Source organism: Protopterus annectens, chromosome 7.part0, assembly GCF_019279795.1.
Source record: "Protopterus annectens isolate FY-2018-M chromosome 7.part0, PAN1.0, whole genome shotgun sequence".
In the NCBI taxonomy this organism is placed as follows: Eukaryota; Metazoa; Chordata; order Ceratodontiformes; family Protopteridae; genus Protopterus; species Protopterus annectens.
In genome coordinates this window covers 1,082,820,580-1,082,839,104 of record NC_056739.1, presented here as the reverse complement: position 1 = coordinate 1,082,839,104, position 18,525 = coordinate 1,082,820,580, and the positions used below count along the sequence as shown (strand labels likewise).

General features: G+C 41.0%; 1 protein-coding gene across 1 annotated transcript in view; it reads right to left on the bottom strand.

The window, feature by feature from the left end:
• LOC122806879 (hydroxylysine kinase-like) overlaps nucleotides 1–18,525 on the bottom strand; it is a 206,580-nt gene that overhangs the window by 152,383 nt on the left and 35,672 nt on the right. Inside the window, exon 2 of the mRNA XM_044077651.1 lies at nucleotides 4,432–4,794. Coding sequence (XP_043933586.1) covers nucleotides 4,432–4,794 — 363 coding nt within the window. The remainder of the gene's footprint in view (nucleotides 1–4,431; nucleotides 4,795–18,525) is intronic.

Sequence of the window (18,525 nt, the reverse complement as noted above, 5' to 3'; positions counted from 1 at the left end):
AGACTTATGTTACGGGATTGTACGTTGGGCCGTTGTTAATTGGTTTCTATATCGTCTGCAGGTGAGCTTGCTACTTGTATACCTCCGTAATTGCAGCGATATATCAAGGGATATGTGTAAGTGACAGCTATCCCTTGTATTTCTGTCCCAGATATTTGCAGTCATTGTGGTTGTGTTGGTAAAAGAGCCTGTTTGCCATGGGTTGCCACCTTTTCATATGGTCATTGTTGGACACTTATGGACACACAGCGGTGTTTACAGGCCAACACGTAGCCATGGTCAGTACACAGGTTAGCACATACTTTTATCCTCAATACATACCTATTGTTGTGTGACTTTGGCTACTTATCATATTGCATGTAACATTTACGTTTCTTACATACAGGCATAACTATTAAATACGACTGTTACATTATATATGGGACATATTTATGTCCTACCATCTCGGACATTTGCCCTTTGTACTGTTTTATGTCAGGACACACCTGCCCAGGGTGGGGCTGTCCCTCCTACTGTGGGACAGGTAGTAACCGTATGCCTACGGCTAGCTATACCCACACCTACCGTACTGATCTGCCTCTGACTTGGCACTAACAAACACATGTTGCGGACACACACACACATTACAGTCACACAGAGACGCACACGGCACCCTCAACGCACACTTACACAGACTACGGCACTCACAGACACAGTTGAAAACAGTACCTACGTGGACTGCAACACCGGCAGCAGTGACTAAATGTCCCTTCATATCATCATACTATTACTCGCGGCTGTACTGTTCCGGTACTGTGTTCTATCGGTCTTTCAGCCTCATGGTTACGCATGTCGGTATGTTACACATTCCATGGTTGGCGGTATCCTATTTATTTGTACCTCCAAGGTGTTATGAATGTCATTGTACTATCTATTATATTTGCAGATATCGCTGAATCCATCTATGTCACCATATATCACTCTATTGCCCTTTCTATCTGTATTATATATATGCATATGTGTACATATATATATATATATATATATATATATATATATATCTATATATCTATATATATATATATATATATATATATATATATATATATATATATATATATATATCTATATATATATATATATGGCGGGGAACGTGACAGGCACACAGCACCACCATATGCTGTAAGGCTCATGTACTGTTCAGGTGTTGGCATTCCGTGTTCCACTAGCTGTTGTGTTTACAATGTTTGAGGGCTGCCTATGTAGGAGCCACACATTGGGCCACCTATACATTACAATTTACAGGTGGTCATGTTTGTGTGCCATCCATTTTACTGTGTGTGCAGGTGGAGAGGTGTCAGTCCGTAGGGGCCTACACTGTCAGAGTATGTGCTATATGTTCCCTCTTTGCCAAGGCGTAGGCATATTGGGCACGCCTCCGTCTGCCTACTGGGGCTGGCACAGTGTGTTCATGGTCTGAATCCCTCTGTGCCTGTAATGGCCTTGGCAATTGCGGTGGGCTATGAGGGCCTTCACCATTTTGTCCCTGCTGCAGCTGCTTCCACAGGATCATATTATGTATCATGGCACATACTATGACGATGTGGGCACACGTGCCTGGAGAGTACTGCAAGGCTCCACCAGATGTATCCAAGCACCGGAACAGTGATTTCAGCATCCCGAACACATGCTCTATGATGATTCTGGTTTGTGCGTGTGCCTCATTATGGCATTCTTGCATGGGTGTGTGTGCATTTCTGATGGGAGTCATCATCCACGGCTCCAGTGCATAGCCAGCATCCCCCACAAGATGGCCATGTGGGATGTCCCCCCTGACAAATACCTGATACAGCTGTGAGGCATGCCAGATATGGGAGTCATGGTAGCTTCCAGGGCTGCCAGCACACACATCCATGATAATGCCCTGGGCATTGCACACGACCTGGCAGTTGATGGAGTGGAATCCCTTGCGGTTTATGTAGCGCCTACCATGCTCACTGGGTGGTGACTTGATTTGTATAAAGTGCAGTCTATCGCACCCAGTACCTCCGGGTAGTGTGCCACACGGTGGAAGTGGCGCATATTGCTGACCAACTCCTCCTGAGTTCAGGGAAGTATATCTGCTCAATGGCATGTGGTAACATGGCATCCAGGAACTGGTGTAGTACCCTGGATGCTGATGCCTGTGAGATACCCATTATATCTCCAGTTGGCCTTTGAAAGGTACCTGTGGCCAGTATTCGCAGGCTTACACATACCTTCATGTCCACTGGGATGGGTTCCCCTCTGTTGTTTCTGGTTCTCAGGCGTGGCCGGCACAGCTCCACTATTTGCTGTAAGATGTCCCTGTCCACCCTGTAATGCTCTACTATCTCCAAGTCATGTAGCCCCTGGTAGGTTACCCTTGGTCTGAACACTCTCCTTCTCCTCCAAGGCCTGCGGTGGTTGTCGGCATCATCCTCCACAACACCGTCAGTCTCTAACACATGCTGATGAATCACAGCTATGGCAGCTCCCAACATGTACATTTTAAAAGTTCCCCGTGTGTTTACACCTATGGTGCGGTGTTTGGGAATACACAGGTGTGTGTTGGGTGCTTTCACACTTTATACTATTGTGCTGTGAACACCGATGATGTCATAGGGTGTGTATGTACGATCGTAGCTACAGGGTATCTTATGTGTTTTACTGCCGGAACTACTATTGTGGTGCCTTTGGTGTTGAATTACATTTGCCTGCCGTGGATTACCTCTTGACCTTCCCTTTACATTTCTGCACGTTACACCTACTATTTTCTGGTGTGCATCCTGCAGCCTACTTTCATTTGTACTTTCCTGGACCTGGCGTATCTTGCGTTATGTGTGCTACTGCCAGTCTGCTGTCGGTTTGCTTTGCTCTGCTGTGTCAGGTCTCTTATCTTTGCAATCCAATACCTCCCCTCCTTTCTTTGCATTCGAATGCCTCCCCTCTATCTTGTTTTGCAGGTTTCTGCAAGCAGACTTGTCAGCTGCCGTCAATTGGCCATCGTGGGTTGATTGGTGTTGATTGCTCATTAGTACTCCAATTACCCTACTTCCGCATTTCCTTCTTTTCTTCCCCTGACCTTCCTGTTTGTGCTATTGTTTGTGGTGCGTGCGTCTGATTACTGGGTTTCGGGCACGTTTTCATCCCCGTACACATGCGCTTTTGGGCACCATGTGTGCTCTCAGCTAAACGATTCTATACCTTCCTCCCCACCCCTGTCCTGCAGCTTTGCTTAGCAACGGACAGGCCAGATTTGCATTGCCCCAATGTGCTTACTGCTACGGTGGCACACTCCTATGCTGATGTCATGTATCTCCTCTGAGCCACTCCTCGGTGTTATACCACTGCACCGTATGGTACAACCTTTATCCGGTGGGACATTTGCGATTCAGTATTATCTGCCTCATTTGCATGGCATTGACTACTAATTCATAGTTACCGCGCCGAACACTATCGCAGGCCCTTAGCAACCCTTGCACCTTGGTTGTGGTGTTCCATGCCTACCATTGTGTATTATGCTGTAAACCTGATTTCTATTATGTTACGATTTTATGACATTTTTATATTATTTCTTTATGTTACAGCTTCCGCACACATGCCCTACGGTTGTGCTGTGCGTTACTGTGGACATGACATTAAATGTTGTTATTTACGTGTTGTGCATCTTTTCTTATGCCATTGGCTGTGTATTTCGCCACTGGCATATGTTAACGTTGTGATACCTGGGTCTGGCCCTCTTCCATAGCTCCGATGTTCTGTTTGGGAAAATGTAAACCGTGTTTTTTGGTTTACATTTCCATGGGCTTACGCTACGCCTGCACCACTTCATGAATCACTATATGCCTTCATTTGCATGGTGCGACACTGCACATGGGGTGATTAGCGTACCTAAGCTGGGGGCTGCGCAGTTCTGGCATACGCCGGTAGTGCACGTGGAATTGGATCGTACCTGAAACACTCGACGGCCATATTTGGCGTTATACCGCCTACGCTATGCCTGCGCCTGGCGCAAGCTTCATGAATCCCGGGGAATATCTAGAATCAAAACTGGAATGTTTACCCTCCCACTACTCTTTCCTATACAGCTTCTGAATTCTTCTCCACTACTGTAACATGTATGTCTGTATGTACAGAGTGAAAAAACATTAACTGTGATTACTGCTTTACTCTTCCTCTGCAGCAGCTCTTTTGCATTGCTGCATCATTTTATCTATATTTCTATCTGTACAGCAATCATTTCAGTATAGTTAATTAGTAGGTCATGTTTTTTCCAGTCCCAGTGAAATAAGTCAAATAATTTAATCAATTAATTCACAAATAGAGCATAGTCAGCAAATGCTGATTCAGGAACAGGGATTAAAATTACACCATAACCTAACCAGCGACCATTTGCTTTTCTTGAAAAGAAACAATATGAGCCTTGCTTACCAATTGATTCCAATGGCAACAGTCTACCATTTTTAGCTGGAAATGGCATGGGTGAAGAAAATCCTCTAAGATTCAGGAACTTCATAGCTTGTGTCTGGACTTCAAATAGGTCAGCATTTTTCTGACTGCCTGCAGAGTTCATTACCTTCAGCACATACTCCATGGTTTCAGCCTGAGCTATTTCATTCTTTTGCACTCGAACACAGAAGTTTTGATCACAGTAACTAGCAAGAGCTCTGACTTCAAGAACGTGCAGGCCATAAATCTGTTCAATCAGCTGGGTAACTTGAGCACAGTTAAGAGATGACTTTGACAGTGCAGCATCTGTCTCAAAATCCATTCTGACTGTATGAAAATACAATTCTGAAAAGGTAAACTAGGGTTAGAAAGCTAAATCTATTTTCAGACTTTTCTAACAACTGACATGAAAAATTTAAGAACATGGGAATGTACACATCTGAAAAACTTTTAACAGTATAGTATCAAGCCATTAGCAAAGTACACATACCAGCATGCGCGCACACACACACACACACACACACACACACACACACACACACACACACACACACACACACACACACACACAGACTGAATTCTGCATAAGGTATGTGATCTGTTCTATCTGCTCTCTTAAGAATTTCACAAGAAACATTATATCTCAAATACTGAAGTTTAACAAGGTGGAAAGATAACAGATTAACAGGCTCCAGCAATAACCATCTCCTACTACTTTTTACAAACAGTGGAGAAAAATGCCACAGACTGAAGTAACTACTGGTGGTTAAACATTACAATATTTCTGTATAGCTTTCTTTTATAGAAGCAACTTTAAAATATAAAACAAATGGAAAAATTGTAAAAACAATGAACAAGGTGAGTTACTGCTGCTACTAAACTCTAAATGTAAATTTATATGAGCTATGGCTTCAAATAAAAACAAGACCAACGTGGACTGTCTAAATGTGAGTTTCTACAGAAATCTAATCAGTGAACCAACTCAGAATGGATTAATACCAAACCTATTGCTTGTTAGCAAGGATATTAAAACAAACACTGGATAACAGAGGTGCAAAGGGACCTGGGACCTAAGGTAAACCTCAGGATGATTAAAGTGTTAAACTGTAAATGCTAAGACATGCTTCGGTAGATTTTAAAAAGGGTCAGGGTTTAGGTCTTGGGTAGCTAGTAGAATATTCATAGCATACTAATGACTATTCTGTACCAAATGTACAAGATGACCTAAAACAGAAAAATATCACCACATCTAAGTAAAGGGATAGAGAGAGACAGAGGTAACAGTCTGAAGTTGGAATGCGAGGAGAATAGCCTCTGGGGACTTAATGTGTACTTATAAATACTTATAATAAAATGGGAGATATTTCTGCTCAGGCATCCACCTATGACATTAGCCTTTTACATTGGTTCAGCCCCTCTTCTAGTACCTATCTCTTTAAACTAAGACCTGTGGTGGGGATTATTTTTTCAAAGAGAACCAGAGTATCTTTAAAGGTACTCTGTTCGAATGCAATCACTGGACAAAAAATGTAATGGGAAAACAATGAAAGAAATCAATTCCTATCTTAAAAAGCCAATCTGGCCATTCTGTTTATTGCTACATAATCTCAGGCTTTACAAAGGAGACTGAGTCAGTTGGAATGCAGGGCTGCTTGATAATACTTACTGAGCACTTTAGTTTGGTCCACTAATGAATGAGCTCCAGAAAATAAACAAGAATCTGTTTGACTTCACTGCCTCCACCAATAAAAAATACAACCTTATAGGAGCTACCTTGCACACATTCAAAGGTCCTGTTCCATTTACATCAGAAAAGTAAGAAATAACTCTCAGTTCTGCTCCAAGCTTCTCTGTAATGGAGTCTCCCATTCAAACTCAAAAGCTAGTGCAGTAAATTTGTCTCCGGAAACTACAGTCCTTTCTCAAACCTTCTTGGAGTCACTTCCCTTCCCTGTGTTCACTAAAGAACACATTCTTAAAGTACTCTCAAAGACAAAGAACACTTTATCCATGAGTGGCCAACACATTGGGTTACCTAAAAAAAAAAACAGTGTTAACCATCTATGCTTTGATCTCCTCCTCAAACTGTTTAACCTAAGCCTTGCCACAAGCTATTTCTCGTAATCCTGGTACACTGCTATAATAATGCCCCTTCACAAGAATGGACCCACCACAGACCAGCTAACTATAGACCCACCAGCCTTACAAGTCTTATCTATAAAGCCACTTGAGTACATTATCAGCAACCTCATAACTCAAGACATCAAACATTTGATTAAGCTAGACTTGCTGTAATTATGCTTTGTAAAAGCCAGGTTCGACCTGCTGAATTTTGTCAGCTTCATCGAGAAGGTCAGTCAAGTGTCTGTCAGTAGTTATACCATCCATGCTGCCCACCTTGATCTGAGCAAGACATTTGATACCAAACCCCATGATGGAATGATTTACAAGTTGACAGCCTTAAACATAAATCCCTATTCGATAAGATGGGGTAAAATTACTTTTCTTAAATAACACCCTGGCTGTTAGGCTTTTATATTATCTGGCCTAAACTCCTGTATTTAAAGAAATCTTTAAAGTAGGTGGCCATTACATAAAACTGTTAATGTCTACCTCTAACCTTCACAGTTGAAGGAAACCTCTAAAGCACTTAGGGGTATTAAAATAAACCACTGTCTTCCACATCTTTCTTTATCAGTACAGTTATAAGGTAACTTATATGGTACTTTAATCCCACAGCAGCTCTTGAATATTAATGTTTGTTGCTGTCTTTATCATGTGCAATCAAACATATTTTTATATAAACAATAGTTGGGAGGTCTGGGTAATAGAAAGGTCTGTGGGCGGGAAGGGATTACTAATTTTCTTTCCTTTTGTTTCTCCTTTATGCCTCAGAAAACATTGGTTCGGCCTAGCTCTTTAGTAAACAATGCTGCTGTACTAGTCCTGTTTGTGGGGTTTCCCCACCTGTGTGGTCCTGCTGTTGACGAGCACTACATCTTCTCCCCAGGTGACAAACCTGGGAACCCTAACTTTAGACTCTGACTGTAGAGTAATACTAGTTTCCATGGCAGGTGGCGGTTAGATGGCACAGTGGCTATTATCAGGAATTGCTTTACATTTACACTTTTTCAGCTCTTCAGTGGAAGAGCTGGGGGGTGCACGTGGATCCGACTGTAATACGCTGATCAGCTTAGTACAGTAAAGTGCTTTTCTATTTTTCCTCTTGAAGAGCTGAGGGAGTAGGGCAGTGGTTCATGGTACTGGCACAGGGCCCTGGTTACGCCAGCTAAGCTTTTGGCTAAAGGAGCCTGTCCCTTTGATTATCTTGGTAGAAATCAAGGTCTTTCAAACTGCCATATATTTGGTAAGATACGTACCACTCACAGTACTACACTCAATGATCAGTCTAATAAGGGAGCAATACAAAGATAAGATTTCTATGGATTTTCAATCTTTGATAATTACTTTAGTAATGAAAAAAGATTTCCTTACTGTAACTCATGCTTTTTAATGAAAAGTCAGCTCATTGTCAGTAAAAATGCCTAAATGTCTTAACAGCTGCATTTACCTTAAGCAGGGTTTCATTTATGTGATTATCAATGGATCAATGGTAACAACGTGTTTCCCAAATACAGCTACACTGCTTTCTTTTGTTTTGTTTTTTGCATTAAACCTAGGGACATGGTCAGAACACAAGGTACTGACTCTGTCTAACCCTTCTATTAGAATATAAGAGTCTGTGAGGGAATCAGTGATGGCACCCAGTTTGCAAGTCACCTGCAAACCTGGTCAACTGAAAACCTTGGAAATGTGTCTTCTCATCAGAAAAGTATATGCCAAAGAAATGGGGATCCAGCATACAGCATGACCAACCTATTAGATGAGAAGGTACTACCAACTCTCCCTGTTTTAATGACCAGAGACCCAATTAACAATTCATCAAGTAATTCAGGAGTTTAATATTTAAGTTAGTAAGTTTATCAACAATACCTCAAAAATCAGAGTATGCTTCTCTGAGTCAATAAAAAACAAAAATTTGCCACTAAGTCACCACACTATTTGGAAAATAAAAAACCCAAGCAGGGCTGGCTTTACACGTAGGCAAATCACCTAGGGCCTAGGCCACCATTCTTGTAAGGGGGTGCTTTTCCCATTTACTTATTTAGTTTTTTAGAGCAATGTTTCTTTATTCTAAAAAATAATTAAATAAAGCACTCCAACAGAAAACAATACACCCACAACAGAGCGAGCTCTCCATGGGGGCATTGCTCAGTGACTTGACTCAAATATTGTAACGTGCATATACTGAGGTCTGTCTGTACTCCCATGACCTTGTACAGACCTCACAACATTCAAATATAGGTGCAAAGACTCAGGAAGCTGAAGTAATTTTTTTTCTGCTCTCTGTTATTTTAAGATGGACAGACAGGAGGGGAATGGTGCAGTGTGGGTGAGAATTCATAAATGTAGAACACTACCTATCAATTTCGTTTACACTAACAACTTAAACAAGGAAGTTCAGAGAGTGGTTAAATGTGCGAGGGACTCTTTTGATGTTGAATGACAAAGAACATGGACTTTTTAAGACTCAAAATGATGAACATTCATCATAAGGAGTATACTTGAGAGGTATGGGGAAAGTGCTATTACTATTTGTAAATAATGCTCATAGTAATCAACCAGATATTTTTAGGCAATATTTCAGACTTTGTGATTTGTTTGGCAATGCGATGAGAGGAATGGAGGGGTGAAATAAGTGGTATCACAGTTGTTACAATAATGCTGGCAGTGATGATATATTTTTGGACAGTATTTCAGGCTTTTATGGTTTGTGTGGACAGTGAAATGACAGGAATGGTGCTATGAGATGAGTGTTATTGCAGTTTTTACAATAATACTAGCAGTGATCAGACAGATATGTTTAGGGCATTATTTCAGACTTTGTGACTTGTGCAGACAGTTGAAATGAGAGGAATGGCACTATGAGATGAGTGTTATTACAGTTTTCACAATAATGTTGGCAGTGACCAACCAGGCATTTTTGGCGATATTAATCTGGCTTCGTGACCGGTGTGGAGCAATTTGGATTGGAATACTTTAATGCCTGACAACTTGTTTGTGTAGACAGTGCATATTAAATATTACATAGCCATCAGACATCATGACTGTAACTGCTGGGTGGGGGTTTGGGGGGTTGGCAGAATGAAAGTTACTAACCCTCTCGTCATTTGCTCATTTTAAACTGTCAATGTCTGACAAAGCAGGACTGCTGTGCATTCGTGAGAAGCAAGATGAACTACTTCACTGGACACCTGCTATGGACAGACAGAGGAGGTATAATTGCTTTGGCTGACTTCCGTGAAGGAAAATGTCTAGGTACCCACTGTTGTTCATTTATTATTTTGCTTTTGCAGGACTAATGTGATTATTTGAAGCAACATGCAATATTTTAATGTGCAGCAACAATCTGCCTGGAACAAAGACTCAGTATGAAGACTTAGTAATCATCTCTACCATGAACCCCATGTAGCGTAAAACCTGCCCTGTTCATAGGTGTACACAGATGCCTTTGTACTTGGGGGGAGGGGCTGGGCCAATGTCATTATTTCTTTAACATTCTGCCCAAACTTCAGATGTCACTGTATGTTGTGTTGGGCTTGAGGCAGTGCTGTCATTATTTCTTTAACTTTCCTCCCAAACTTCAGAAAGGTGCACAGAGGGTCACCATAGTTTGTAGAGGAGCATACAATTCCAGCCCTTTGGAAAATCTCCTACTTAATACCCTTGCACAAAGGTGGTCCCTTACTTACCAACTACCACCCCATATCAATCTTATCCCCGTATCAAACATCCTTGGAAATGTATCCATTCTCAGCTGATGAAACATTTACTTACAAATAGTCTCCTCACCAACATGGCTTCCGCCCACCCCATAGCACCACTACAGCACTCATATCCTTCACCAACACTATCAATCAATATAGGAATCAAGGAAACCTAGTGTCTGCCACCTTCCTTGATCTGTCCAAAGCATTCAGTACAGCATCCTACAGCAAACTACTTACTATCCTAGCCAAACTCACCCTGAACAACCCCTCATTGCTCTCATTCTCTCATTTCAAGACTACTTATCCAACTGCCAACAAGCAGTTAAGTGGCATAATTCCCTATCCCCCTTTCTCCCAATAACAGTAGGTGTACCACAGGGATCCATTCTGGGACCCCTACTATTTAATATCTTTACAAACACCCTCCACACCGCCATCAAGTAAGCTACAATAGACCAATATGCAGATGATACTACAATGATCTGCTCAGCCCCACACTCCAGACTAAAACCCAAGAGGCCTTCTCCAATATTGAAAAAATGGTTAAAAAACACAACTAATACTTAACCCCAGAAAGGCTCCACTTATGCTTTTCCGGCCTACCAAAACTATTGATTCTTCTGCTCTTTTCTCTCTCAGTTCTGCCAATAACACCCAAATCTCCCCAGTATCACAAGCTAAACTTCTTGGTGTAATACTTGACCAAAACCTAAAGTCTGACAAACATATAGCACAAACCATATCCAAAATCCATAAAAAACTTGGAGCCCTATACCACTGCAAAAACTAACCAAAGACACCAAAATTACTATATCCAGAACTCACCTTCTCTCTGCATTGCTCTATGCATTCCCTGTATTAACAAACCTTAACAAGACAGACCTACACAAATTGTCCATGTGCTACAATAAAATAGCTAGATTCGCAACCACCTCTAATTTCCACTCCTACCACTGTCACTCACTAAAACAAGTAGGATGGCTAGAACTCCCCAGCTTACTAAACTGTAATGAACTCACCATGGGTTATTACTTGCTGTACCACCAAAGCAAGATTCCTGATCTCTCAGGCTTACTCAACTTTCACAATTCTGCTTGCCAACTAAGATCCACAAAAAAAGCCCTTCTTGAAGTAGCTAAGTGTAGACACTCAGGCTTTATGCCCACTGAGTGGCGCACAGCTACAGTTATCCCACTCCACAAGGGGGGAACCACCTCGGATCCTGGGAACTACCACCCCATCAGTCTGACAAGCCTGATCTGCAAGGCCATGGAACGTATTATCATGGAACTTATAAACAAAGACATAGGCAACCTTCAAGCACTGGACCCCACCCAGTTTGGGTTCATGAACCTGACTGACTTCTTCAAATCAGTCTCCAGAGCTGTGGAAAAGGGTAAGGCGGTCCACACAGGCTATCTGGACCTCGCCAAGGCCTTCGACAGCATCCCCCACTCTGGAATCATAGATAAACTTACTAACCTGGGCATTAATCCCCAAGTCACTTGATGGGTTGCCAACTGACTTACTGACAGAACCCAAACTGTAAAAGTAGCCGACTCCAAATCCAGCTCCAGACAAGTGACAAGTGGAGTACCTCAGGGTTCAGTCCTGGGGCCGCTCTTGTTTGGCATCTACTACTGTGAAGTACAGGCCAATACTAAGGGACTCTGGCTAACAAAGTTCGCAGATGACTGCAAACTGAGAACCATTATTGAATCCCCAGATTATATGAATATTCTACAAAAGGGCCTTACAGAAACAGATACTTGGTGCCAGAGCCATGGGCTCAAGCTCAATGCCAAGAAATATATAGTTATCCCCTTTGTGAAAAAACACGTACCCATGAATTACCACATAGGTGGCAGTACACTAAACGCCAAAAGTGTGATAAGAGACTTAGGGACACAGGTGGACAGTGGTCTCACCTTCAATAACCACATCGCCACAACAGTCAGGAAATCCTTCTACGTGGCACACCTCATCACTAAGGGCTTTTCATCCAGAAAAAAGAGGTCATTGTCCAATTGTACTCATCCCTTATTAGACCCATTATAGAATACAACACCCCGTTTGGTATGTACCTCTCAAGACATCTGCAACAACTGGAAATTCCGCAGAAATACCTCACTAAAAGAATCATAGGCCTAAAGCAGATGCCCTGTGCTGACCATCTAAAAAAACTCCAGCTATACTCTGTCGCATATCGTCTACTCAGAGGCGGTACCTGCTTAACATACAAGGCCATGTCAAACCCAGAGCTGTTGGACATGCTATACTTAAAGAAATCCCAATCCCTCAGTGCCACACGCTCCAGGAATCTAAACCTTGTCATCGCAATGAACAAAACATGCTGGAGGGATAGGTTCCTGACCCAGAGACTCCCCTGACTCTGGAATAGACTGCCCATACATGTCAAGCAGAGCGCCTCTTTGGCCCTTTTCAAAAGGAACCTTGACGATTGGATGGGAGATAGGAAATTCACCCCGGGGATCACGTCAATCGCCCTGCTAGGCAGGGGTCCAGGGAAGTAAATATTGTGGGAAGAAATAGCCAGGGAATTGTTATGGCTAGGCTTGTATGGCACCTAGGGTCAACAGCCTAGTACCAACCTATGAACCTATGACACACTACTGGAGTATCCATCTACTCCTACACAGTTGCTAAAATCTGTAATTCTCTTCCAGCAGATAGCAGATTGCAAAACGGCAGTCCCACCTTTAAAACCCAATTAAAAGTCCACCTCAGTCTCATCTGGCAATGTAGCTGTACTGACCATGGCTAGCCCTACTACCACCATTCAGATAAATCTTCCTCTGGCACTACTGAAAGGTTAAACACATAAAATAAAAAATTACCATACTGAACTGTATTTTTAAATGAATGTATGTAACTGTATATAGTATTACTGCGCTTTCTTACTCAAATACGTTGTATTTTCTGCTTTACTACTGTACAGTCTATATATCGTACACTTTTGTAATTTTTCATCATACTATGCCATGATATACTATTGTTTGCTCTGTTGTTTGGTTGCTCTGTTAATTTGTACTCATCTCTGACTTTTGTATTTTTATCATGTATGTGGAGTTTTTCTATTTTTTATTTTTATGATTGTCATGTATGTGGAGCTTTTCTCGCAAGGTCTCTGCTGGAAACGGGCACCTGATTGCCCAGTCAGACCAACGTGGTAATCAAATATAAAATAAATAAATAAATTGTACTGTCTCTAGATGTAACAAGTTGGAAATACTATTATAATAATCTTTTTTCCATTTTCTTCACAGTCAAACATTTGATGTATATAGAGATTGCTATCTTTTGTGGGAGAATAAAAAAGCATCCTGCTTATAGGTTCCCTATTATATGATCGAAGACGCATTCTTTCAAATGCGTCTTGATCGAACTTGAAAGCATGAAATAGCAAAATACCGAAACAGAATATAAGTGAATTCTTTCCCTGGATAAGAAATCATTTGGCCGCCTTCGTCATTTTGCCATTTTTGTCATTGTAGTGCGATCTCGGAGTTGGTATATTTAAGTAGGGGGGTGTGGGGGGCACAGCCCCCCTCCCCACTTTATTTAATGATTTACATTTTTTTTCTTTTTTAGAACAGCGATTTCTAAGTGTTCGGGATTGTAAGCTTTCACTTACATGGGGTCGATAAATCAGCGTTTGCTTTTTTAAGCATTTGTTGATTTAATATAGACCCCGCTTTTATGAGCCTGACAGCAAATATCTTGTGCTCGATTTGTTTTTCTCAGTACTGTTCCATTCTAACATCAGAAGGGTACACAGACGGTGCCTGTCATTTGAAGGTAGAGTATACTGTATATACATATGACAGTAACAGCCAGCAGCAGTAGCTTAAATATGACTGTGGGCATTTATGCCTTAATTTTAATGCTAATTTAACACCCAAGGAGGATACACAGAAAGCAACTACCTAAGTTCAAATGGGGCAGGTCAGGCAGGTACTATTCCCAGATATGATCTATGCATCCTCACAAGCATTTGTCTTCTCATTTTATTTTGAACTGGTGTTTGTTGGGGAAAAAAGTTCTAAAATGTTCCTCCCAGCATCTATAATCCCATGGCTTCTGAGTGAGTAGCACCCCCCCCCCGACCACCAGTTTAATTTATTTATTACAGGATAGTCTTGGTCAGTTAGGATGTGTTGAAAGGATGCAAAAAAAAGAAAAGTTGAAGAGTAATACCAAATTTCTTTCCTTAATTGTTGTTTTCATTCATACGATGAAAAGTTTGTTTATAAAACTCTAAAATGCATCTCAAAGTATCTAGAAACCTTGTGCTTCTAGAGGCCTAGTGGCCCACAGACTCCCAAGCTTAATGCAATTATTTCCACTGCGGTTATTACAATGTAGTCTTGGTTAGTTAGGATGTACTTAAAAGGATACCGGGGAAAACAAAAGTTAGAGTATGACTAAATTTCTGTCTTTGATCACAATTTTTGTTCAGGCAATCACTGGGTGAAAAGGATTGTTTAAAAGACTCTAACATGTACCTCAGAGCACTTAGAACCACCAAGACTTCTGAGGGGCTTGTGGCCCCCAAGCCCCCAGCTTAACACAGTTCTTTCCTCCACAGTTAGCACAGTTTTTGCTTAGACAGAACATGTTGATTGAAAAAAAAAGAATAACTGCAGGAAAAAATTGAAGAGTTAACCAAACTGTGTGAAAAAGGAAGAAAAAATAACTTAGTGTGAAAAAGTAGGAATTGGTTAGACAGCAGGGAGTGCCATGGAACCTTGTTGCCTGGGCACCTCTTTATATCAGCCGCGCAAGTTAAAATCAAATTAAAAGTAAGTAATTCCATCTCTTGCAATCACTCAAAATGTACCGAGACTTAAACAGACTTTAATCCATCTTAAAGTACTTCTTTTTACAAAAAGTTAAAAATCGTGTGATCAGTCATATGAAAAAACACAATGCTTCTGTGTTTTACTTAAAACACTCTTAATAACCAATACCTTTCAACTTGTTGCAAGTACCTAATAAAAATTGTTAGTAATATTCATATTATTCAAGGTCATCCTCCTATTCCATATTAACACCTCTCTCATTTTCCACAACATAATCCAAAACTTCATTTTTTTTTCAATTTCAAGCATTTTTGTAAGGCCTTGAGAGTGCATTTAAATAGTCTATCTGATGGCATAAATGTACTCATACACCCTGCTTTTCAATTTCATATTAGTCTTTCCTATATAGAATGACTCACATGTGGTGCATGTAGCATTCCATAACTCATAACTAGATTCACAACTGAAGTGCCCTGGAGGGGCATATGTCACTGCATTACTAATACGATACACATCTGGACCTTCATTCTGTACTTACAACCTGTGCATATTCCCCTTCCTCTTAAATTATTTGAAGCTTCCACATCAACAGAGCTCATTGTTAATGGAGCCACCCAAACTGAGCCAGAAGATATAGCAAACCCACTGGCTGAAAAATTCAGCTCCAACTTTATCCCTCTTTCCCCCTCAACCTTCCCTCAAGAAATACTATCAAATACAACTCCCCTTGATATCACAAAGGAACAGGTCCTCAATGCTCTCTCTCTAAGGTCAGGAGCACTGCATCAATGGGCCCAAACAATATCTAAACAGCATATAAATGACCTATCATGCCCTCTGGAATTGCTATTTTACTGTAGCCTCCAAACAGGCTTCATGCATCATGAATGGAGAAAAGCAACAGTCATCCCTCTGCACAAAGGTGGGCCATATGCAGACCCTGGAAACTGCAGACCCATAAGTCTCACTAGTCTCATATGTAAAGCCATGGAAAGAATTATAATGGAAATGATCAATGATAACATAGGAAACCTCAAAACACTGGACCCAACCCAATTTGGTTTCGGCAAGGGCAGGTCATGCTTACTCAACCTGGTGGACATCTTTGTGAAGGTCACCAAAGCAATGGATGAGGGCAAAATGGTTCATACTGCCTACCTTGACCTGGGTAAGGCATGTGACACAACACCTCACTTGGGCATTGTTGAAAAACTCAAGAGGTTAGGTACAAACCCTTACGTCACCTAGTGGATAGCCAGCTGGCTCACAGGCAGAAACCAGGAAGTTAGAATTGGGGATTCCACCTCTACAAAGAGGCCAGTCACAAGCAGAGTCCCTCAGGGATCAGTCCTGGGACTGTTCCTTTTTGGCATTTACTTCTCTGAATTCAAGGTCAAAGCCAACAGCCTCTGGCTGATTAAATTTGCAAATTAAGAACTGTCATTGAATCCCCCACTGACACAAATGTTCTCCAGGAAGGGAAGATACAGACAAACAACTAGTATCAGACCCACGAACTAAAACTAAATGCCAAGAAATACATAACAGTGTCTTTTGGGTAGTCATCCACCCCTGGTAACTATCATATTGCCAACATACCTCTAAGACTTGACCCAGTAGTCAGGGATTTGGGGATACAAATAGGAATCTAGCCTTTGAATATCACGTGTCTACAGTAGTCAGGAGATCATTCTATGTTATGCAATTTATAAACAAATGTATGGTGTTTAGGTCCAAAGACATCATTCTTCCACTGAACTCAGCATTCATTAGACGTGTCATTGAGTACAATGCTCCCTTTGGTAGGTACCTAACCAGGCATATCCAAAAATTGGAATGTTCAGAGAGGTCCCTCGCTAAAAAAAAAAAAAAAATACAGGGCATAAGTAATATGTCCTATGCAGACCATCTCAAGGCCCCATCCCTGTGTTCTGTCTCCTACAAGCTGTTGAGGGGGGAGATCTATGCCTGGCATACAAGGAGTTGTCAGACTCCACTCTGATGAACTTCTTGCATATCTGCAAAACAAACATCACCAGAATTACCTGTTCTAAAGACTTAAATGTTGCCTGTGATTTAAATAGGACCTGCTGAAAAGACAGGTATGTATCCCAGAGACTACCCCTTCTCTGGAAAAGACTCCCCATCCATTTGAAGCAGACAACTGGATGGGGAACAAGAAATTAATTCCTGGTTTGGCACTTATGTCTGTAATGGACACAGGCAACCTGTAAATGGTTAATCTCCCAGGGCCCTGCTTGTAAATGCTTCATCTCACAAGCCGCTGCTTATACTTATCAGAACCTGTCAAATATTTGGATACATGGCTAGGCTTAAAAAGGCCCTTGAGATCATCAGCCTAGTAAATACCTATAAACCTATGAACATTCCATGATTCTCCAAGATTTCTTTGATATTTGTATGCATTGTGTTAATAAAACCTCAGCTGGGACCCCAGATAAATGAAAAATATTCTAATCCGCACTGAAAATCTTCCAATTATCACATATAATATTCTTAAAGCTGAGACTGTCAACAGTATAGGATAAACCCATAGCAATTCCAGTCAGTCCTTGTCATTTTGCTCTTAATATTACCAGCCCTGCTTCTGTCATTAACAAACACTAAACTGGAACTTGAAAAAATCTCTTAGCGTACCCCCTCTGTCTAAATCTAATTTTTAGCCTTTCAATAATTAATAATTTCTTTCTTCATGCTGTTCCCCGGTAGTTAAATTAATAACCCCAGTCTTCATGCTTTTAAACACATTATCTTTCAGGTTTACTTGGTGCACCTTGGAAGTTGATTGCTACCACTTTATAACTCGCATGACTTCTAATACTCATCTGGTCTTAATTCCTACATACTAAAGTGTCCAAAAATTAATTTAGTTGGAATCGAAGGTACTTCTGAATTTCCAAGAAGGTGGTAGTAAGATTAATATAAGAAATAAATTCCTCTAGTTCTTCTTTTGTCCCATTCCACAGGAAAAAAAAATGTCATCTATAAAACGACAATAAAATGTGACTCTACTGAAGTGTCTGCTGTTTTAATTAAAATATTTTCCCCACTGTTCATGTAACAAATTGGCATAATTGGGTGCCGACGTGGTCTCCATGGCCACACCAGTAATCTGCTGACAATACTGGCCTCCAAACTAAGAATAACTGTGTTTCAGTGTGAAATCTATACATTCATCTATAATTCTAATTTCTTTTAACAAATATTGACTGTATTTTAATAGCATGTTACAAACCCATTCATTATCTATGTCTTGTGAATCACCATGTAGAATGACACCACATCAGTACTTGTTAAAAGTCCATTACTACTCAGTTTTCCTCCAGTGTAAGTTTAACAATGCCACCATAGGTTATAATACAAAATGACATAGTAAGATTGAAATAAGTGGCATGGAGAGA